The 23,360-nt window shown below is 40.1% G+C and overlaps 1 protein-coding gene across 4 annotated transcripts in view; it reads right to left on the bottom strand.

Moving 5' to 3' along the window:
- Positions 1–23,360, bottom strand: part of FNIP2 (folliculin interacting protein 2) — a 137,712-nt gene that overhangs the window by 86,336 nt on the left and 28,016 nt on the right. For 2 of the 4 annotated variants that reach the window (XM_065545645.1, XM_065545646.1), the window contains exon 1: positions 12,691–13,036. The exons of the other annotated variants lie outside the window; for them this stretch is intronic. In XM_065545645.1, coding sequence (XP_065401717.1) covers positions 12,691–12,866 — 176 coding nt within the window. In that variant the 5' untranslated portion in view covers positions 12,867–13,036. Of the gene's footprint in view, positions 1–12,690; positions 13,037–23,360 lie in introns of those variants that run through there. 4 annotated transcript variants of the gene reach the window in all.

The raw sequence follows: 23,360 nt of genomic DNA, 5'->3' as shown, positions 1-23,360 counted from the left end.
CAAGATAAATGTCTATAAGGACTTAGGGGGACTCTACAGGATAAAGAGGTCAAGTCCACATAGTTGGGTGAGGGATGGATGTGGGTCACAGAGGACATGATGCTTGGGACATGAATTAGGATTCACCAGGGTAAACAGGGCTTCTTACTCTAGCTCTGCTGCCTTCAACCCAGATGATTTTAGGAACGCTCCAACCTTAGCGCTGAGCTTTCCCAAAATGCACCTGTCTTATCTACCTCACAAGGCTGTTGGGAAAAATAGAGAGTAAGTTATGAAAGCACTTTCAAAACTGTAAAGCATAATTCAAAGATCTACTCAGATACACAATTCCTTAACTGAGAGCCTTGGGGCTAGATGTTTCAGAATTCAGAATTTTTTTTTTGAAATCGGAAAGATGCTGCACTACATATATTACATAATACCTCCTCCAGGGGCTGAGATGTAATCAAACCCCCAAAACAAACAAATTAATATTTCACCAGCCCAAGTTATGAACACTTAAACGCTAAGTGCATTAGATAGAGACTATAAACAGCCTCACATCAGTTCAGATTAATTCCAAAAGATTTTCCAGAAATTTTAGGATTTTGGAATTATAGGATAAAGGACTGTTGATCACTTAAGTGATTACCATGTCTGAGAAAAGGACAAAAGACTGGAATAAATAACTTTCAGGTTCCCCACATTTTCCTGAATATAACTGATCTCTAACAAAAATGACAGCCAAAAGTTTCTGTGTAAGTAGGTTAGTTGTAGCTCTGAACTTGTTTTCCCCCTCCTTGCTACCAAAATAATGTGTAAATGGTAGCAAAGGTCACAGGTTAAAACCACATATGTCTTTAAATAATGTGTTCACACGGCAGTGACAAAACGTTATTGTGTGTGTCACAATACAGCCTAAGGTTTGGGTGCTATGAACAAGGAACTACAAAGTACAGAGAGGAAAAGACAGAATTTCTTCCTTCCTTTCTGAGTTCAGGATCACATTAAGCAAAACTCTAAAACAGGTCAAGTTTGTGTGTGGCACTTACAGCACCACTACCCACATTCCACTGCCCTGGGGCCACCACAGCATAGACAAAATAGTGGAACACTCCACTGGATGTCAGATTGCCCAGGCTGGAGGCAGGATCCCACAGTCCCATCTCAGTCACTTCTTCACCTCTTAATCCAGCGTCTCCTCCTCTATAAAAGGATAGAGTGGGGCCAGGCATGGTGGCTCACGCCTGTAATCTTAGCACTTTGGGAGGCAGAGGCAGGCGGATCACTTGAGGCCAGGAGTTTGAGACCAGCCTGGCCAACATGGTGAAACTCCATCTCTATTAAAAACATAAAAATTAGCCAGGCGAGGTGGTGGGTGCCTGTGATCCCAGCTACTGGGGAGGCTAAGACACAAGAATTGCTTAAACCCTGGAGGTAGAGGTTGCAGTGAGCTGAGATCACACCACTGTACTCCAGCCTGGGAGACAGAGTGAGACACTGTCTGAAAAAAGAAAAAAGAAAAAATGGGAACTGGGGTGGGACTAAAATTATACCTAAAGGTCTGGTGCTTCCAATTCTAACACATTATAATCCCAAGTTATCTATTAAATGTGCACAGTGTGATTTAGAATAGATGATCTCAGTCAGGTACTAAAAGGAAAGCAATCTTAATGAATTAACCTACATTATTACTACATGGTATCCCTTAAACCTTCTAAACATAATCTGTACTTACAATAAGCATCTTAATATCAACACAGCCCTAATAACAGAACTTTCAAAAGGTGCTCACAAAATGTAAAGGGGAAAAGTACAAGTTCTTTTGAGGCGAGAGGGACACTGAGTGGGCAGGTTACTGTGGCAGTCAAGACTCTGCCCCTTGCAGAGTTGTTGCTGCTGTTGTTAATAATTCCTTCCTTTTTTCTCCTTAAAAAACCCACAGAGGTCAGGTGCAGTGGCTCATGCCTGTAATCTCAACACTTTGGGAGGCCAAGGCAGGAGGATCGCTTGAATCCAGGAGTTTGAGCAACATAGTGAGATTCCGACTCTGCAAAAACAAAACAAAAAACCCCTACAGAATCTCTATAAATGGCCCATTTTTCCCCAAAATGGTTCCCTTAATTCTTAAATGCGCATGATTTATTATTTTCTGATATCTGTAAACTAGAAACTACTTGTACTTAAAATAGCCAAACTGACAAAAAAAAAAAAAAGAGCTTTATGGTTCATCTCCATGCACATATTAACTCAATAATCACTGAGCTATTTTTTTTCTTTTTTTTTTTTCTTTTGAGACCGAGTCTTGCTCTGTTGCCCAGGCTGGAGTGCAGTGGTGCCATCTCAGCTCACTGCAACCTCCACCTCCCGGGTTCACGTGATTCTCCTGCCTCAGCCTCCCAAGTAGCTGAGATTACAGGTGCCTGCCACCACACCCGGCTAATTATTTTGTATTTTTAGTAGAGACGGGGTTTCACCATGTTGGCCAGGCTAGTTTCGAATTCCTGACTTCAAGTGATCCGCCCACCATGGCCTCCCAAAGTGCCAGGAGTCCAGGCATGAGCCACCGTGCCCGGCCAAGTTAATTCTTTCTAACCTTGTCAGCATAACCAAAGCCATCAACACATGATTATGTTCCTGGATTACTGAAATATATAATTGCTATGCAATTATAAAAGGTAACTTGCATCAAGATGTCATATCTTTCCCCTCCCCCATTTCCAGGGAAATCATATACTAATAATAGATAAATGAATAAGTTTCAAAGTAAATACTCAAGACACTGCCTCATATATCACTTCTAGATCTAATTAAACTGTACTCAGACAAGGTAATACTTCTATTTTCCAAGAAGTTTCCAGAGGTGAAAAGCATGATTCTTTGTATAAGGTTTCTCATTTGCAAAACGAAAGAACCAAAATAAATAGACAATTGTCACCTATTTTAGGTTGTAAAATATTATCTCTAAAAGAGGTTAAACAAACAAACAAACAAACAAACAAAAAATATACTCGTGACCCAGCAAGTTCACTTCTAGGAATGAATCCTACAGATTAATTTGCACAGGTACAAAATGATATGTACAAAAAGGTAATGACTGCAGCACTGTTTGGAAACAAACTGTCAGCAGGATGATTAAATAAATTATGGTATATCCATACAAGGGAGTGCTACACTGACACAGCAAAGAATAAGGAAGCTCCTTAGGTAAGTATATAATAAACTCCAAAACATTTTTGACTGGAACAAAAATAAGTATAAAATATTGTGTAGAGAATGCTACCATAAGCCTAGAAAAAGGAAAAATTGGGGGTAGAGAACTCTCGGTTTTATTATACATGCATACACTATCTCTAGAAGAAATAAAATGAATTGGTAATACTAGTTGACTCTGGAGTAGAAAGCTGGATTACTGGGCCGGGCGCAGTGGCTCACGCCTGTAATCCCAGCACTTTGGAAGGCCGAGGCAGGTGGATCACAAAGTCAGGAGATCAAGACCATCCTGGCTAACACGGTGAAACCCCATCTCTACAAAAAAAAGACAAAAAACTAGCCAGGCGTGGTGGCGGGCGCCTGTAGTCCCAGCTACTCAGGAGGCTGAGGCAGGAGAATGGCATGAACCCGGGAGGCGGAGCTTGCAGTGAGCCGAGATCGCGCCACTGCACTCGAGCCTGGGCGACACAGCGAGAATCGGTCTCAGAAAAAAAAAAAAAAAAAAGAAAGAAAGCTGGATTACTAATAGAAAAGAAAGCAAAAGACTCTTCATTCTACTCTTTACAGAGCAAAGGGAAAGGCTTTCTCTGCACTATGTAATACACATCCATCAAAACAGCATAGTGAGGAGTGTAGACTGGACCCAGGCATCCTGGGCTCAGGTCCTACCCTCTGCCTCTTCTTAGCTATGTAACTTTGGTGAGTTACCTAATCTCTTTGTTCCTCAATAGCCTCATCTGCAAAATGGAGATAATATAATAGTATTATCTCCTATATAATTCCACTTATAAGGTGCTGTTTAGGTGACTAAATGTAAAGCACTTAACACAGAGCCAGGCACACTGTGATTGTGCTCTCAACATGCACCACTATTTTGTGCCTTTTGAATATTAAGCCATGTGACTGTACTGTCTCTTGAAAAAGTAAAAACAAACAACAAAGATGAGGACTACAATAGGAACAGCCTATTTTTTTTTTTTAAACCCAGAGAATCTATTATTACTTTAAGACAAACCCCTTAACTACTGTTTCCTTTAAGAGGCTTCTTGGTAGCTGAAGCATGAGGCAGTGGGTGAACTCCTACAGCCAAACCACCTTAATGAATTCCAGGCATTCAGATTCAGTTTTCAAATATGTAGTTTGGCCTAGACAATGGCATTTATTGAGCTTTCTTCTCAACACTCGTACACTACATTTTCCTGTCCCCCTTCATCCCCTCCCTCCCCCAAAGACAGGAGAAAGTTTCTCTCTAAAAAAGCAATCCCTTTTCTCATTTATTAAACCCATCTATGTCTTTCAGTTTGTGATTGCTGTTCTAGTGGTGTATCAGATGGATTTCCATCATATTAAATAACTGCCTTTTTTACTGCATAATTCATGCAGAGCCTAGAGATACCAATTCCAGAAGGTCTGGTGTTTGAATGTGGGCAGGGGAAGGCTGGTGATAAGAACTGCACAGCACATGCACAAATAATTGCCTAATATTTTAGAGTTTACCAAACACTTTTACAGAATTCACCTGAGCTGACCTTCTCAAATGTCCCGTGAGAGTCTGTATTATATAATGTTTTACACGGAAGTTAGGAGACTTTAACAAGGTTATGTTCAGTAAGTGGCTAAGTCAGGACTAAAATCAAAGTCTCCTGACTCCAAATTCTGTGCTCATCCAACTTGACTGCACTATCACCTTGATACCAGTAGCAAACAGGTTAGGATAACATTCTCTTCCTTCCAGGACCTTCCTTTGCATGTCCTTCTGAGGTGCAAAAACCTGCACTCCAGCTTGGGCAGAGTGAGGCTCCACCTCTTAAAAGAAGGAGGAGAAGGAGGAGGAAAAAGAAGAAGAGGAGGAGAAGGAGCAAGTGTGGCATTAACAAAACAATAGGGAAACTGATCAATGGAACAGAATAGAGACTTCAGAAAAAAATCCACATAAATATAAATCGATATTTCACAAAAGAGCAACAGTAATACAATGGAGCAAAGGCAGTCTTTTCAACAAATGGTGCTGGAATAACTGGACATCCAGGTACAAAAAAAAAACAATTTCGACATAGACCTTACGTCCTTCACAAAATTAACCCAAAATGGCTTACAAGCCTGAGTGTAAAAAGCAAAACTACTAAACTCACAGAAGATAACACAGGAGAAAATATAGACAATCTTGGGCATGGCGAAGGATTTTTAGATACAACACCAAAGGCGTGGTCCATGAAAGAAATCATTGAGAAGCTGGACTTCATTAAAATTAAAAACTTCTGCTCTAATAAAGACACTTCAAGCGAATGGGAAGACAAGCCACAGACTGAGATAAAATATTCACAAAAAATATATCTGATAAAGAACTGTTTTATCCAAAATAAAGAACACTTAAAACTCAGTAAGAAATCAAACCAACTGATGAAAAAATGGGCAAAGGACCTGAATAGACACCTCACCAAAGATAATATAAATGGCAAATAAGCATATGAAAAGTTGATCCACGTTGTATGTCATTAGAGAAACACAAATTTAAACAAGAAATACTACTACATGCCTAGTAGAATGGCCAAAGACTGGAATACTTAACAATGCCAAATGCTGGTGGGGATGTGGAGCAACAGAAACTCTCATCCATTGCTGGTGGTGGAGTTGTTTTGGAAGAGTTCGTCAGTTTCTTACAAAACCAAACATACTCTTACCTTACAGTCCAGCAATGGGACTCCTTGTTATTTATCCAAATGAGTTGAGGAACCTTATTCATAATTGCCAAAACATAGAAGCAACCAAGACATCCTTCAGTACGCAAAGAGATAATCAATGGAATATTATTCAGTGCTAAAAAGGAAATGAACTACCATGCTATGAAGAGACATGAAGGGACCTTGAATGTATATTTCTAAGTGAAAGAAGCCAATCTGAACAGGGTACATACTGTATGATTCTAATCAAATGACATTCTGGAAAAGGCAAAACTACAGAGACCGTAAAAAGACAAGTGGTTGCCTGGGGCTAGAGGAGAGGGAGGGATGAACGGGCAAGGCACAGAGGATTTCTAGGGCAGTGAAACTATCTAGTACGAATAGTGGATACATGTCATTACACTTTTGTCAAAACATATAGAATATACAACACCAAGAATGAACCCTAATGCAAACTATGGACTTTGGGTGATAAAGATGTGTCAATATAGATTCCTCAATGGTAACAAATATATCACTGTGGTGTGGGATGTTGATACTGTGGGGGCAAGGTGTACGTGGGAATTCTGTACTTTCTGCTCAATTTTGCTGTGAATCTAAAATTGCTCTAAAAATTTTTTTAAAGCAAAAAATTATTTTAATTTCAGTTGTCAAAGGAACTTTTAAAATTTAGAAACTTTCAGGAATAAGCACTCATTTAAAAATTTGTGACAGGACTATTTTCTGAAGATCACTTTTGTCTGTTACGGTCAGCTATAGAACACCCTGTAAGGATGAGAACCAAGGACACGTAACTCGAGCTTCAGATGTGGCTATCAAGTCTGTCCCTGTTCAGCAGAATTACAGGCCGTCTCCTCCTTGTTCTAGTCACCTGGCTGGAAAAAGGAGGGTCAGTCCTCACACACTGCTCCACAGAAGGCACCCACCTGTCACATGTGGTCTTGCTCCTACTGACAGAGAGGAATGTTCCCCTAAGATAGTTCACAGTAAGGTATTAGCTGCTGCCTAGAGAGAACAATGCTTAAATACAAAGAAATGAGAATTTAATAATAGGAGTTTCAGCTATCAAGCAAGGTCCAGTGGGAAAGATATTAGGGGCAGCAACCTCTGCCTCCCTCTCATATCACAGTGTGCAGCTGCTAGACCGTCCACCAGCACACCTCCACCCCATTCGCATTCCCACGAAGGATCGTTTCCTTTCTGAATCCAAATCATCTTTGCCCTGAGGCAATATTCTTCTTTTTAGGATGCACACCAGGCATGTTCCTGCCTTAAGATCTCTGTACTTCCTGTTCCCTCTGTTGAAAATGTACTTCCTCAAACACCCACGTGGCTTGTTCGCTCACGTGGAAACAGATTACCACTGAGCTATTTCTGATTCCCTTGATTACCCAAAGCCCAGCTTTTAAATGTCTCTAACTTCAGCACTCATGGATCACTGACAGATTATCAGAATGTTAGCTGGAAGGGATGTCAGACACTACCTGTCCACTGGTTCCCAAGTTGTTTGGCTCATCGTTAGAATTACCCCAGAAGCTGTGTGTGTGTGTGTGTGTGTGTGTGTGTGTGTGTGTGTGTGTGTGTGTGTGTGTGTGTGTGTATGTAATCAACAAAGCTTCACAAGCTCTACCGCCAGGAATTTGGTTCAGTGGATCTGAAGTTCAGGCTCAGAAAACACCATTCCATTCTACTACTATTATTATTATTATTATTTAGAAAACAAAAACAGAGAGATGATATGATGTTCCCAAAGACAGTGATTTCAAGGCAGAGAAGACCCTCAGATCATAAAATCAGGGTAGAGAAGATCCCCAAGTCAAAGGCCCTTCCATTTTATCTGGCATTAAGTCTAGGTTCTCATATGCTAGAGCTGAAAATTAGTAAGTGGAAAAATAGCTTAAGTCAACTAAGTTCCTTTTTCTGTCTTTGGACAGGGTGAGGCATGAAAGTGAAAGGATATGGCATAGTGAGAAAAAAGGATTTTCATTCACATTGGTTCTGTAAAAACCTAAAGTAGTTTTTTAAAAAACCTTTCTTAAACCCTTAAAGACATAAGGCTGATGGATGGATGTACACCTGATACCTCAATATCCCCTTGGGAACTCATAAAAGAGAAGAAAATTCCCAGGAACCTTGGTGTTTTTATAACCCACAGGCTGGATTCTCTTTGGTGACTTTTGACAGTTATAATCTTAGATGGGTCACAAGTTATTGCTCTCGCCAATTCCCACCAGGGCTTGCTACATCACTGTTCAGCAATTATTTGGCTTTTGTTACTATAACAATAAAAGGATAAGGCTAAGCCAGAGCCTGACTCACCACAGGAGTCATAACAGGAGAACCAGGGATGGTGGGGGGTACCAGTTCAGCCAGCATTCCACTTCAGCACAGAGCTGAGCGGAACTTGAGGAAAAAAGGCTTCAGAAGACTCCAGAGCTGGATTAACCTCATCTTCTGCCTGGAACACTGTCATTCTGGACAGAGTTAGCTATGGTGACTAATAACAAGTGCTTTACCCTGTTATGTCATCAAAGCTTATCCAAATATGACCCAGACAAAAGCTGATGTCAGTTGTTAGCCTCTACGAAAATCTCCTATATTAAGATTGCTGATTTATTCCTAGTAAGTGATGTATCCTCAGAGGGAAAAGACAAATGTTCTTGAACCCTAAATCAGACATGACACTGCATTCCTTGATTCATTCACTCTTATCAGTCTGGAATTACGTCTCAAAATCTCTACCCTCAGCCAGCAGAAATAAACTCTTCTAACTAGTTAAAGAAAAATTCTCATGGTACATAAAAATCAGTAAAAAGGGAAGGAATGCAGGAAGCCCAGAAGAACGTGTGACCGCAATACCCAACGCATCAGAGTCACACCCAACCATTTACGACCTCTCTGTGAAGCTTGTCACAAAGCACAAGACCATCAGCTGACTAGGGTTTGTTTTTCCTCTCTACCCACTTCATTCAACCTGTCCAACTGCTACATTTTCTATTAAGTAGCATCAGGGTAGAGCGGTTTTCACACTGTTTCCAGGAGCCACAGGCAGTGAGAAACATTCTTTCCACTCCTGCAAACCTGCATTACACTTACTTTTAATGACCTTTTATTATACTCTTCAGAATTCTTTGGTCTGTTGCCTTAGCATATCTCTCTCTAAATCTGTAACTATTTTTATATTTCCTAGTCAGTAATCCCAACTGCTATAAATAAAGACTAGTCATAAAATCATGGTGAGCTTATCTATGTGAAGCAGCTCACCAGGGAAAAAATGCACTCAAGTTTCTGTACTTACTTTCTTGTTAAGTAACTACCACAGACAATCTAAGGAGTTCCCTTTTTTAATAGAACTATCTCATCTACAAATGTATCTAAGATGAATATCTATACTCATTTAGAATCATCCTGGTGATTCTAAAGCAGTACAGAGAATTTCTTCTGAAATCAAATGTCAAGATATGAAACTGTAAAGCACAATTGACTCTGAAGTGCTCTGTTTCAGTTCCTTTTCAGTGTGTAAGGGGTATACTTGAAAGACATGGCAAGTTTTCTCTTGCCACCAGAGCAACAATGATTCACAGATACGTTTGGCAAGTCCCAGATTTCTCATATAAACAGCCCTGTGGATTTTGTTTGCTAATTTGCCGGGAAAGTTTGAAAAACTCAAAAGTTGTTGGCGGCTTTGCTATAGTCAATATTTTAAGAAAGAGGATTGGAAGCAATTACATGAGCATGATACCATATACCTGGCATCATATTTAAGAGTCACTAGATTTTTTTTTTTTTTTGAGATGGAGTCTTGCTCTGTTGCCCAGGCTGGGGTGCAGTGGTATGATCTCAGCTCACTGCAACCTCTGCATCTCAGGTTCAAGTGATTCTCCTGCTTCAGCATCTCAAGGAGCTGGGATTACAGGTGCCTGCTACCACACCCGGCTAATTTTTGTATTTTTAGTAGAGATGGGGTTTCACCATGTTGGCCAGGCTGATCTCGAACTTCTGACCTCAAGTGATCCGCCCACCTCAGCCTCCCAAAGTGCTGGGATTACAGGCATGAAAGCCACCGTGCCCAGCAAAGAGTCACTAGATTTGAAGGGAGTTTTAGCAAGGAATTTTTACTGACATGCCATTTAAGACGCCTCTCATCAAACTTAGTAGTTTTTTGTTGACACTACAATTTTGTGAAATGAATTAACCCCCAATATCTGCTTTCATAGAGGTTGGGGGGAATGGAAATGGAGATGCAGACGACAACTCCTATCCTGAAATGTGTCATGCTACATGAACCACAATGAGACAACCAACATGTTTCTTTCTGCACTGTTTCCGTCTGCTTTACACTGTGGCCGTCATCACATACACGACATGATTCTATTGTGATTGGGGAATCTTTCTCTTCACCGTTTCAGTTACTGGAACATCATGAGAAGAAGAAGAAGAAGAAAAAAAAACCCTGCTTGTCAGTGTGCTGAACTAAGAAGGCCACTTGGAACGATTGAGTTAAGATATCAAAGAGCAAAAAGAGATTGGAAGTCCTACCTACTTGACTGCCACATGACTTGGACAAACAGGTAACTCATGAGCACTCTGGAGCCAGGTCCTTCAGTGCAAGCGCCTGTCAATAATTCGCTTCTACCCTCAAGTTGGCCCAAGTCCTAAAGAAGTTCTGGAAACCAAGCACAATACTGCAAGTAAGCAATGTTTCCAAGATTGTAGTAAGGAGAAGAGAAAGCGGGTGAGGTCTACCACAGTACATCATCTGACTAGAGATGAATTCCAGTTAATTGACAAATATATGTCATCATTGTACAAAGTTCTAAAAAAAATTCTCAGCATTACAGAAGTAAATCTAAAGGAAGTTAAAATAGGATAACAGGTATGAAAATGTTAAAGTTTAAGGCGTCACGTTGAAGGTGAGAAGCAGCAGCTCATATCAAAAATGTTAGAGGTTTTTAAAAAACTGGCCCTGCATATTATTTTCTTATGTGGACATTCACTCCTCACCTTTCATCCTAAATAACTATCTGGGGATCTAGAATTCTATAGAATAACAAAAATAGGGAATACAGAAGGCCCTACTACTACATCTAAGAATCTCAGAAGAAAAAAGAATTTTTAAAATACTCCCAGCCAATTACATAGTTTAGCAGTTGAGAGTGAGATTAAGAAAAGCCTGGAGACTGGCCCAGGGTTAGAGGCTCCTGGGTAGGACCCAGGGCTAGGGATCAAGATTCAGATAAACTTGAGCGTCACTCCGTTACTCTCTCCTATCATTCAGCTGCCCTTTCTTGATAAGAAACAGATAAAAACAGATACTATAAAAGTGAAATTCTTCTCTGAACACTCAAATGTATTTTTCTAGTGTACCATATCATTACCTCCTCCTCTACAAACAGATCTCTTTAACTGAATGAAGAGCACGTGACCTAACACTTGTAAAATAAGTTCCTCACTTCTCTCTCACTCTCCAGCCTACTGTGCGCTTACACTGTGATGGACTACATCCCATTTTATTAAGTTTCTTTTTTCTTTTTTAGAGATGGAGGTCTCACTCTGTTGCCCTGTTTTATTAAGTTTCTATTTTAAAATGACAAAGATTTTTACATGACAAAAACTATATCCTGATTATTTTTAACCAAACTAAGAAACATACTTATGGGATAAACAGTTGATGAGACATGTTAATTTTGAGAAAATTTCTGTAAGAAAAAAATGTTTTAAGTGAATTTATTTTATTATTATTATTTTTAAAGAGATAGGGTCTTGCTCAGTTGCCCAGGCTGGAGTGTAGTGGTAAAATCACAATTCATTGCAGGCTGTAACTCCTGGGCTCAAGTGATCCTCCCACCTCAGCCTCCCAAGTAGCTGGCACCACAGATGCATGCCCCCATGCCCTGCTAATTATTTTTAAATTTTTTTGTAGAGATGGGGTCTTGATATGTTGCCCTGGCTGGTCTTGAACTCCTAGGCTCAAGTGATTCTCCCACCTCAGTTTCTCGAAGTGTTTGCATTATAGGTTTGAGCCACCATGCCCAGGTTAAATGAACTTATAAACTCGTTTTTACACTAATCATTAACCTTTAGCTCTCCTTACTATCTATCTATGGAAGAATTTGGAATGAAATGTAATTCTCAAAACAGTTTTTTGTTTTTATTGATATGCAATAAAATACTTTACAAATAGGGTTTCAATTAAGTACCACTAATAATAAAATTAATACATTCTTCCAAAGTGGATGAAATAAACCAAAAAGAATATTACAAGTATGCTATTCTTTTTAGACAAGCTCCATTATTAAAAGTTGCTGTTCATAACATCCTCCTCATGGAAAGGGTCTTCCAGAGGAAGACTGGGTCTCTCTGACCACCCTGCTTCCAATTGGAAAAGCACAACCACCTGGTCACCATGCAGACTATGAAGTGAGAATGCCCAGGCCTGAGCCCCGTCTACTAACTGTGCTGGTACTTCAGGACTGCACCTTTTTTTCCTGATAATTACTGTGAACAGTTTCATCCAAGTTTCACGGGACAAAGATGTAAACATTTCTTGTAAGTTGGCTCCAGTAGAGGTAATGAAAAGAAGAAAACAGATGGGTAGTGGAGTCACCATAGTCACTAAAAAATACCCAGGCTTACATCTTTTCTGTAAGAGAAGGGATTTGACTCCGCACACCCACCAATAACCCCATTTCTCCTACTTAGAAGCACTTACGAGAAACAACAACTTTCAGATCAATACAATTCTATCTCCTTATAGTACACAGTAAATTAAATACAAAATTATCTGAGATTTTGAAACAGAACTAAAGTTTCAAACCTGTTGTCGAGTTCCGTGTGGTCAGTGCTCCTGTCTACCCCGGCGTGTTTTTTAATCTTTGTGCGTAAAAGTGCCCTGTAAATCCTCCCAGCACCAGGAACGGCATCACTCACACATCTGGCAGAGTCTTGCCAGTTCCCTGGCTGGTTTGTGGTCTTCGCTGTGCCGCCACACATCTCCTGAGCGGTTTAATGTTCTTCCGGTTTATCCTGACCATCAACATGGACTTGGAGACAAATCCTGAAGTTCCTTTGTTACGTGAGGAATATTCCGTAATGACCAGCAGTTCTAAACAATCATTTCACTCCCTTCACAGTATGTAAGAAAAGCTACTTGGCAGCAGTGTACTAATTTCCCCTTTCACAGGTTAAAAAAAAAAAAAAAAAAAAAAAAGGTGGAGCATTCATCTGTTACATAAATTAAGCCTGCCAATAATTTAGGAAGTCAGATCCATCTATCACATCATAAAACACGCTGTCTGCAATCCTATTACAAACATAGACAAGTCCTACTTTTGTTCCTAAGCTTACACTCCAGTTAGCAAAGACAAGACACTTAACAGGTTGAGCAGCTTGGACTGACTCACTCCATCTGTGCTCCCTAGCTGGAGATTATGTAGTAGTCGATTAATTGGTCACAAGACCTGTTCATATGGCTCTGGGCAATGCAGTGACTTGCCTTCAGCAGCAAGGTTGCTCTGACATTGGCCACACCACCCTCTTAATGGCTCTCATGTGAGCCAGTGTCAGCTGACAGGTCTTACTCTGCAATCTTGCAAAATTCTACCCATAGCAAGTGAGGGATGGTTACCCACAACAGCCAAATGTAGGACTTAATGTATAGATGACAAGGGGAGGTGGGACGCAGATTAGGGATGTATCCTTGCTTTAATACAAGAAAAAAAAGTAATGATAACGAGCAGCCATAAACCCTCAGAACTCTTGCACTGAATTCCTAGGCATATTCAAATGAGAAAGCCCAACCTGAGGACAAAAGCAGCTCAATTTTGACTTCTGACACTAATATACTTCATCTGAAAAAGGAGAACAATGCTACAGAATCAATAGGATTCTGTGGGTTCACAAAGAAAACATTTTTCTTTTATTAGAAATAAAAATCAAGATCTTTGGAATACAGGTCAAATCTTTACACACAAAACTACAAGGGATTGCCCCAATTCTTTTCCTTTTTTAGTCCTGGAATTTGGTGAAGAAAACATTAACGGATTCCTAAAATCTGATGAACCCTTGTCTGGTACTTGGGCTTCAGCAATTTGTAAATGTACCTTTGTACTAGGTTGCTGTAAAAGTAATTGTGGTTTTTGCCATTACTTTTAATATATGGTATCCATACATTTCACTCCACAAGTGTGAGAAAAACTAATGTCATGGCAGGGCCTTCAATTACCTTCAGACGTTCTTATATATATAATCCCTAAAATTCCTTTAACATGAACTCAAAAAATAGCTGAAATTCACCCTCTCCTGAGAAATAAAAATTGCAACACACGTACAACAACTTGAATTCTCTGCGGCACATGCTAAATTGATAGTATCAAGATAAAACCAGATTAGAAGAAAATGAATTCCTTTTCCCAAGAGGAACACATTTTGAGCTTAAAACTTAACTGCCATGGCCACTGGTCATGAGTTCTTTCTCCCATAAACTGCCTTTAAAGTCACTTTCTCTTTTTAACAGAGAACCAAAAGATTACTTATGCAAGCACTATAAAAAACACTTGTAGATCATGCCTGTAATTGCAGTGCTTTGAGAGGTCAAGGCGAGAGGACTACTTGAAGCAGGATTTAAAGACCAGCCTGGGCAACATAGCAAGACCTCATCTCTACAAAAACTTAGAAAATGAGCCAGGAGTGGTGGCATGCACCTGTAGTCCCAGCTACTCAGGAAGCTGAGGTGAGAGGATCACTTAGCTCAGTAGTTCAAGGTTGCAGTCAGCTACAACCGCAACAATGCACTCCAGCCTGGACAACAGAGAGAGACCCTGTCTCCAAAAAAAAAAAAAAAAAAAAAAAAAAAAAAAAAAAAAAAAAGTGTATAATACTTCTATGATCCTAACTAGATTATAAATTCTTTGCATATTAGTCTGGGTCTTAACATTCATTTTTGTACCTCATGCAGGTTTTATCCCTTTTAGATGTCCAACAGATACTTTCCAACTGGTTTAATAACACTAAATATTTGCATTAAAACTATGATATGGGCCAGGCGCAGTGGCTCACGCCTATAATCCCAGCACTTTGGGAGGCTGAGGTGGACGGATCATTTGAAGTCAGGAGTTTGAGACCAGCCTGACCAATGTGGTGAAACCTCATCTCTACTAAAAAAAAATACAAAAAAATTAGCCAGGTGTGGTGGTGGATGCCTATAGTCCCAAGTTATTCAGGAGGCTGAGGCAGGAGAATCGCTTGAACTCAGGAGGCAGAGGTTGCAGTGAGCCACGATCACGCCACTGCACTCCAGCCTGAGCGACACAGCGAGACTCCATCTAAAAACAAACAAGAAAACTATGATATGAATCTAACTGTCACAAGCAGTGTGCTTCTTTCATAGTCAGATAGTCAGATGCATACAGTCTGATCGGGACGTTGCTTGTACACTCACACTCCATTTCTCCCTTTCCCTCATTTACTACAGCAAAAGCTCCCATAGAGGCTTTTAATATCTTGTGATTACTCCAGTCAGTGAGACCAACATGATATCTTAACAGAAAGGATTTTTAGATTTTTTTAAAAGTGAAAATGCCATTTCCTCTGTTACTCGGCTAATAAGCCTTAATTCCACAGTTCAAAATCTGATAAAATGTAGTAAAGTAGAAATGAAAAACAAAACCACAACTATTATATTTAAAGGGGGATGTCTCTATATGACTTCAAATTTCCTTACGTTTAAATAGGAGCTCTACAATTTCTTCAGTAAGTGGAAAAAGCATAATGGTATCCTCACAACCACTCTTCTGAGACATGAGAGCAACTCAGAGAGTAACTAAGAGGAGGTATGTGTAGATCTTTTATGCTTAAGAGTCTGTTCTCTCCCTCAATTCAGTCTCCCTTTTTTCCTCAATCTTCTCTTTCCTAAAATGGAATCATACAATTATAGAAGTATTCACACTGTTATTCATTATCATGCTGGGTGCCTGCTCCTAAATATTAAACACTATGCCTATTACAATTTATTATCCACTGTATTTGTAACCCTACACATGGCCAAGTTATCTATTTCCTTTCTACAGTTCATCCATGTATCATAGAAAATAATTCAGGTTATCCAAAGTTTACACATTTACAAAAGTGTCTGCAATCACTGACTAGACTCCCACATTCCACATGCAGTTCAATACGTTGTTGACTGGAGCTGCTGCTGCCACCGCTGCTACTTTCACAATACTGATGAACTTTTTCTAAGACACTGGAAGGGAGGACCACAGAAGTATGAAAGCATGATGAATCCATGTGGTACATGTAAGGAAGGGAGACTACTACTTCAATTTTTTAAAGCTGCTATTTGTACTGTTTCCAATCTGATATACCAGGTATTAAGTGGTCCTATAGAAGAGTACCAAGTTTAAGAATCAATAAATAGCACAGTATCATTTAGATCATCAAAGGCAAATATCTGGTACTCAAGACCTGTTTTCCCTGTCGCCAAAATCTCTAATCAATCACAACTCTGTCTCCTGTGATGCCAGACTCCTCTCCAAAACCTTCCGATGCAGTGCTGCCAGGACCCACCTCCAATCCAAGATTTGACATCTGAGAAAAAGCCCATTCCCATGCCTAATTTAGAGTTGGGAGAATTAAAGTCATGAAAGTTTCTAGGTAAGTATTCATGCATTTCTGTAATTCCTTGACGTTACATTCTTCACATGATGAAAAGCAATGATCATGATATGTAATGAAAAATTAACTCAAAAGCAACAATTGAGAAACGTAGTCTGGAGGAGAAAAATCTAAGACTTAATACAGCTCCCTAAAAAGTCCATTCCAATTATTCTCATTTAATGAATCTTGCAATAAAGAATCTTTCTCCTCTCACTATGTCCAATCTTGAAAGGAAAAAAAAAACCACAATCCCTCTTTCTCTGATATTCGCATTAATGAAAAAAAATGGAGAAATAAATACAGGACGGGAGGGAGTGGGGGCGGTTTAAGATCCACAGCATCACAACTGATCCTCCTCTTTATCAGGGTAATTCCCTATCTTCCATAATGCCTCCTCCTTGCACAAGAACAAATGATCACAAATCTTTCTACCAGAGACTTCAAAGCATGGTCCCAGAAAGACACAAAAAGGTTATGGGATGCTGTTTCTTGATCCCAGTACTGGTACTGTGAAGACACAGCAACCCGAATATGTACACTGTTTTGTATATTATAATTCAATCAAAGTTTATTCAAAACAAAATAGGTCCTCCTCCTAGCCTAGAGCAAGTAGATTAAGGTAAGGGGGTGTGAAAGCTTTTTTGAAGCAGTCTACTTTAGGGGAATGGGCTTTGGAGACAGATCCACGATCGGAACCAAGTCTGTCAATACTTGGCTGTTTTCAGAAACGTGACCATGGATAGTTCCTAATAGCTAGCTAAGCAGCAGGCCATCCTCACAGTAACAGTTCAGTGTGCGATCAAGGAGTAACACACCTACCCTAAGGCCATCTAAACTCATCTGATAAGCTCAGTGCTAAGGAAATTTGTCAATATATACAAATTCAGACATATAGGGTAGAAAACACTGGTAGTTAGGTAGATCCACTGAGTGCTCTTTTATGTGCCAAGCGTTATTCTATGTGTTTCATTTAACCATAGGAAGTAGGCAGTAGTAATATCTTCTCTTAACAGATGAGGAGAATGAAGCACAGGAAGGTTAATGAACTGGCCCAAGGTATACGGTTTGTCAGTGGCAGAGTCAGGCCTTAAATCCAGGCATCCTTGCTCACGAGCGGGCCCACCCTGCTTGTCCTCATACCACGTCTGCGCCTGACCACTGGGACAGATCTGGGAAGGAGCAAAGGAGGAGGCAATTGGATATCACTGGCTGATAAGTCAAATTCTTTCTTCTACATCTCATATTCTGTGCCACCTAAAATGTTTAGATTCTCACTAATTCGGTCCTCTGAGGACAAGGCCCAAGTCATGTGCTTTGTGAGTGACTAAGTATCTTGTCGGACACCTTGCCATGAACCCTGCCCTACTCACTCACCCCTGTAAACAATCCCTGTGCAGAAGCCGGGCGCACCAGCCCCCACCGCCTCCCCAGGATTCTGCTCTGCCCTCTACTGCCCGTCCAGCACTTCAGCTAGGGACAGACTCCTAGCAGAGTGATATATATATATATATTTTAAAATCCATACGAAGTTAGCTTAAACATACAATAAAAATCAATTAGTATTATTGTTTTGACTTAAAATGTGGAACTACCTGGGAAATAATTTAACTTTCAGATCCAGATCAAAGTTACATGGAAATTCAGGAAGATGTGCAGTTCCTAATTATAATCTAGATGATTTTCTACTCCCATGTCTCCATACTTTAAAAAGCAAAGCATTTGGCACCCAGAGCACAGAGAAAAGGCACCCAGTTACTCAAAGAATCAGTGAATGAGTGGCACATCTTCATAAAATCTGTGAAACATAGAAAATTCTTATGTTAAATAAAAAGAACGGGATAAAAATTGCATATGCGGTTTGATAACAAGTATGCTTTTAAAAACTAAATGTCGAAAAAGGAAATATCGGAAAACAGAAAAAAGAAAGCGTAGAAAAACAATATCAGAATGCTTTTGAGTAGCCACGATCAGGATGCTTTTTAAAAATTCTTTTATATTTTTGAATTTTCTAATAATAGGCACGTATTATTTACAAACAATGGGTAAAACTTTTTTAAAAAAATTATTGCCATTAATGGTCACTTGATTTCCTTAATCTGTAATAATTCTGCAAGCTTTATTTCAAGAGAATTGTCAGACGCAAAACAATCTCTGACAGCTGAAAGGAAAAGCAAAGCACTCACCCTGGAAGGGTGCAATTCGACTCACACTATTTTTCCTTCAACATAATTGCTATCATTAATATTTATAAAAACCAGCAAAAGTATATAGCCGTAGCCATTACCCTCTTAAAGTATCTTAAACAAAGCTTCACAATTTCCCTTTATTTGGAAACTTTGTTTAGTACCAAGCAGCAATGCAATATACATAACAATGAGAGGAATTTTTGTAGTACACATATTACACGTTTTTTTGAAAAAGTGCTACTGAAAGGCTATCTGACCAGGTACCAGCATCCAGACAATACAGAGATAAGGAAAAGAAAGTGAAGGCTCCAGGAAATCCCCAACCTGATAAACGAAACAGCGGCCCAGAAGAGCTACAATAAAGCTGTGTTTGTAACTATTTCATATCTAAACGTTAACACCAAAAAGAGGGGGCCAGGTCAGGCCGGCAGTGTAACTCTCTGCCCAAAAGAAAAGGCACTGCGTATCTATTTGTCTCGGTAAAATGATTCAACCTTCCTAGAATCAGGGAGATAACTGGCAATTTGGACAAAGACTTTCATGACTTTTTTGTTTAAAGTTCCAATATCATAACTCAATCTACAACCTATTTTCCTTATGTATGATTTTTACAACCCATCCCCATGATTAAATTATAATCATAAAATCATTAATTCCCCTGAAATTAAGAGCAGCTATGCGGTTATTTTTAAGACAGCCAAAAGTTAGAAACACATCAGCAACAAAATATTACATAACTTTTAAAGTTTAACTTTAATTTCCAGCCAGGTTGTCACTAGCATTTGGACCTATGAAAGGTATCGGTAGTCCAGAGCTGCTTAAGAAGTTGGAAGCTGAGCTACTGGGTTGGGGCCATCATCTCGGTAATCATTCACAGATCTCTCATTCTCTGCAAATCATGTGATCAGGACACCGTGTTATCAAGTAAGGTAGAAGGTGTCTGGAAGAGTTCTTGCAGAAATTCTTATTTAACACATTTGCTTACTCTACCTACGTCACAGAAAACTGCTCTACGGTAGTGCCACTTTTCAGTGCTCCCAATCTCCACATCAGAACTAAAATTATCTAATTCATGAGACGCATGTCTGAAAACTACCTAGCAGACAATTCTTGGCTATCTCCAGCTCCCTTCGATTTGGATGTGCAGCTATAACATAATGAAATCTTCTGTTAATGCTTTGGAACTTTCCGTTGCTGATGCCTGGATTCCTCAGCAGGCAATGCAGAACTGTACAAAGTCCAGTCCCCTAAAATGCTGTCAGTATTGAGAAGCAGCAGCTCACATGCCCAAAACTACTACTGACAATTTAGCCACCTCATCAGCATGAAGGTAAAACCTTCTCATCATTCTGTACCTTCTCATATGCCTTGCACTAACCAACTACACACCTATGTCCCACACTAGACTGGTCTCTGTTTTCCGGGAGAGGAACGTTTTTGTGAAAAGGCTTCTCTCTCACATTTACAACATTTTTAAGCATTTATAATTTTTAACATTTGTAACATTGAGATACAACTATTTATCTCACAGAGGAATAAAAAATTCATTCAGGCTACTGTAAATGGCATCATACAAATACATATTATTATTGCCATTAGGGTAATTCTGGAATTACTAAGAGTTATTCATTAATCTGTGTTATAATTACATAAGCCACCAAATAGGATTAAACAAAACAAAGAACATCTGACATTCTTCCAGTTTATAAAGGCATTTCATTGCTTTTGTAGAATAATTTATGAACTCGCTTTTAAAATGTGCTATCTAAAGACTTCAAACTCCACTCATTTCATCTTTTCAAACATTTCATATGCCAGACCCTGTTCAGGATGCTGATGATACATGAACCAAACCCCTGCCACCTTTATGAAGTTTACATGATAGTGGGAGAAGAAAATCAATAATTCAGAAAAATATTCAGTGTGCCAAAACAAATGGTGAGTGCTATTGCAGAAGATGAAGCAGGGGAAGGGTAAGCAATAGGGAATATTCAGTGGGAGGGAAACTTACCTAATTATCCATCTCTTATATGGAGAGTAAAGATTTGGATTAAGAAAAAATCTAGAAGGGCCAGGTGCGGTAGCTCACACCTGTAATCCCAGCACTTTGGGAGGCCGAAGTGGAAGGATCACTTGAGTTTAAAAGTTTGAGACCTGCCTAGGCAACATAGCAAGACCCTGTCTCTATAAGAAATTTAAAAGTAATCAAGCATGGTGCTGCATGCATGTCATGCTAACTACTCAAGAGGCTGGGGTGGGAGGATCACTTGAGCCCAGGAATTTGAGGCTGTGGTGAGCTATGACCACACCATTGCACTTCGGCTCGAGTAACAGGGCAAGACCCTGTCTCTGAAAAACAACAACAACAACAAAAACTTAAACAAAAACAAAAAACCCTAGAAGCTTTGGTCTTTTAAAGGCTGTCAGTGTAAACAGCTGTAAACAGGATAAAGAAGAAAATTAAATTAGTGTGTCAACAGTCTCAAAGCAGATGTGGTGATGGAGTAACAGGTCTCCCAAGGTGTGGGAGAAGGTCTTGCCAGAAGGCCCTCTCTTCTCTCAACACTAGTGACACGAAGGCTGGGCAAGAAGTTTTCTCTGGAGCCCGTGGCACTCCTGGCTCCCTCTTAACCCCTGCCAATGGAGAGACTGTAGCTTCCATCACAAACTCCACTGCTACCACCCTAATCCAAGCCTGGTGGATTTGGGGTTTTGTTTTGTTTTGTTTTGAGATAGGGTCTTGCTCTGTCACCCAGGCTAGAGTGCAGTGGCAAGATCATGCCTCACTGCAGCCTCAACCTCTAGGCTCAAACAATCCTCCCACCTCAGCCTCCTGAGTAGCTGGGACTACAGGCAGGCGCCACCATACCTGGCTAATGTTTGTGTTTTTTGTAGAGACGGGGTTCCACCATGTTGCCCAGATTAGTCTCAAACTCCTGGGCTCAAGCAATCTGCCCGCCTGGGCCTCCCAAAGCACTGAGATTATAGGTGTGAGCCACCATGCCCAGCAAAGTCCAGTGTTTTGCCAGGACTACCGTAATAGCCTTCGTACTGGTATCCCACTCATTCTTGACCTGCTACAAATCCATTCAATGGAAGTCAATGTATATAACAGAATAACAAAGTTAATGAGCGTTATTAAAGGAAATCTATGTAGAGATTAAGTTAGTGACAGTTCTCCTTCGGTTTTGGTTTGACAGGAAAAAATAGTGATACCTACCCAAAATATAGCTAAAATTAAAGGTTTCCCATGCAATACATTTATTGCTGGTAAATTAAGTGAGAAAGACTCTTAAAGTGCTCTAAGAGTTCTGATAGCCACAACGACTAAGAAAGCTGCTTGGGAGTTGACAGAAATCAATTTAGGAGAAGAGAAAGCTAGGAATGAAAGACTGGGAAAGAATATCCAGCTCTGAATCAGCAGACTCTCATTTCTCTGAGTCAGTTCCTCATGATCAGGCTGAGTACGAGGAACTCAGGAGACGCCAGCCATCAGCGCATAGTCACCGTCAGCAGGGTCCCTGCTGAGAGAGGGTGTCATACCAGGGAATAGAACCTTCGATGAGAAGGCAAGAGCTAAGTCTAGTTCTGGCCTAGTCATCCAATACCCATGTGACTTTGGGGAAAGACACTAGACTCTCTGGGCCTCAGTTTCCTTAACCATAAATAGACAAGAATTGTTGGAGATGTTAAATGTGAGCATTTGAAAGTCCCTTTGAAAAACCATAAAACTCTAGACAAATGTGATGTGTTAATTTTTATATACACAAGCCCAAAAGTACTCACTGTCCTATTTGAGTTGCTAAGCTCATAGATGATTGCATGGTGTGTATACAACATGAAGCCAAGATAAGTAACTCTGGCCACAATGATACCTGGCAAATAATGATTTTACCCAAGAAGGTCAATCACCTCCCCATCCTATCTTCCCTCCCCCAAAAGCATAGCCAATTCTCTGGAAGCGCCAGGCAATTAAACACTCTGAGTTAGACTCATCACAAAGTTCCTTGGGAACAATAAGGTCTAGAACAAATTAGCACAACAGTTAGAAAATTATATCTGTGAAACAATTATCTTTCAAATTAATATAAGGTATTCTCTCTTCCACTCATAAATCCCCTTTCAACCCCCCACATATCCTCAGTCACATCAATTTCCCCTTCTAAAGTACCCCTCATTTAACTTTGCAAGCTGAATCCTCTAAGTTCTTTTAGGACCCAAACCAAGGGCCATCTGTTCTATAAAAACTTCCCACATGGTCCCTTCCTGAAAACGTTTCAATATTTGATATAGGAAGACAGAATGGACTCTACAAATAACGCCTCTGAAGGATCCTCTACCTTTCTTGTAGCTCAGAAACCTCCCCAGCTACAACCATGGTTCAACTTTCCCCTTGGCTATACCTTGGAACAACAGTCACTGTGTCTACACATTGCCACCAACCACGGTTTAGGGCAGCGGTCCCCAACCTTTTTTGGGACCAGGGACTGGCTTCATGGAAGACAATTTTTCCATGGACTGGGGGTGGGGGATGGTTTCGGGATGAAACTGTTGCACCTCAGGTCATCAGGCATTAGATTCTCATAAGGAGCACGCAACCTAGATCACCTGCATGCGCCGTTCACAATAGGGTTTGTGCTCCTGT

This window comes from Macaca fascicularis, chromosome 5 (genome assembly GCF_037993035.2).
Source record: "Macaca fascicularis isolate 582-1 chromosome 5, T2T-MFA8v1.1".
Taxonomy (NCBI): domain Eukaryota; kingdom Metazoa; phylum Chordata; class Mammalia; order Primates; family Cercopithecidae; genus Macaca; species Macaca fascicularis.
This window is presented reverse-complemented; position numbering and strand designations above follow the sequence as displayed.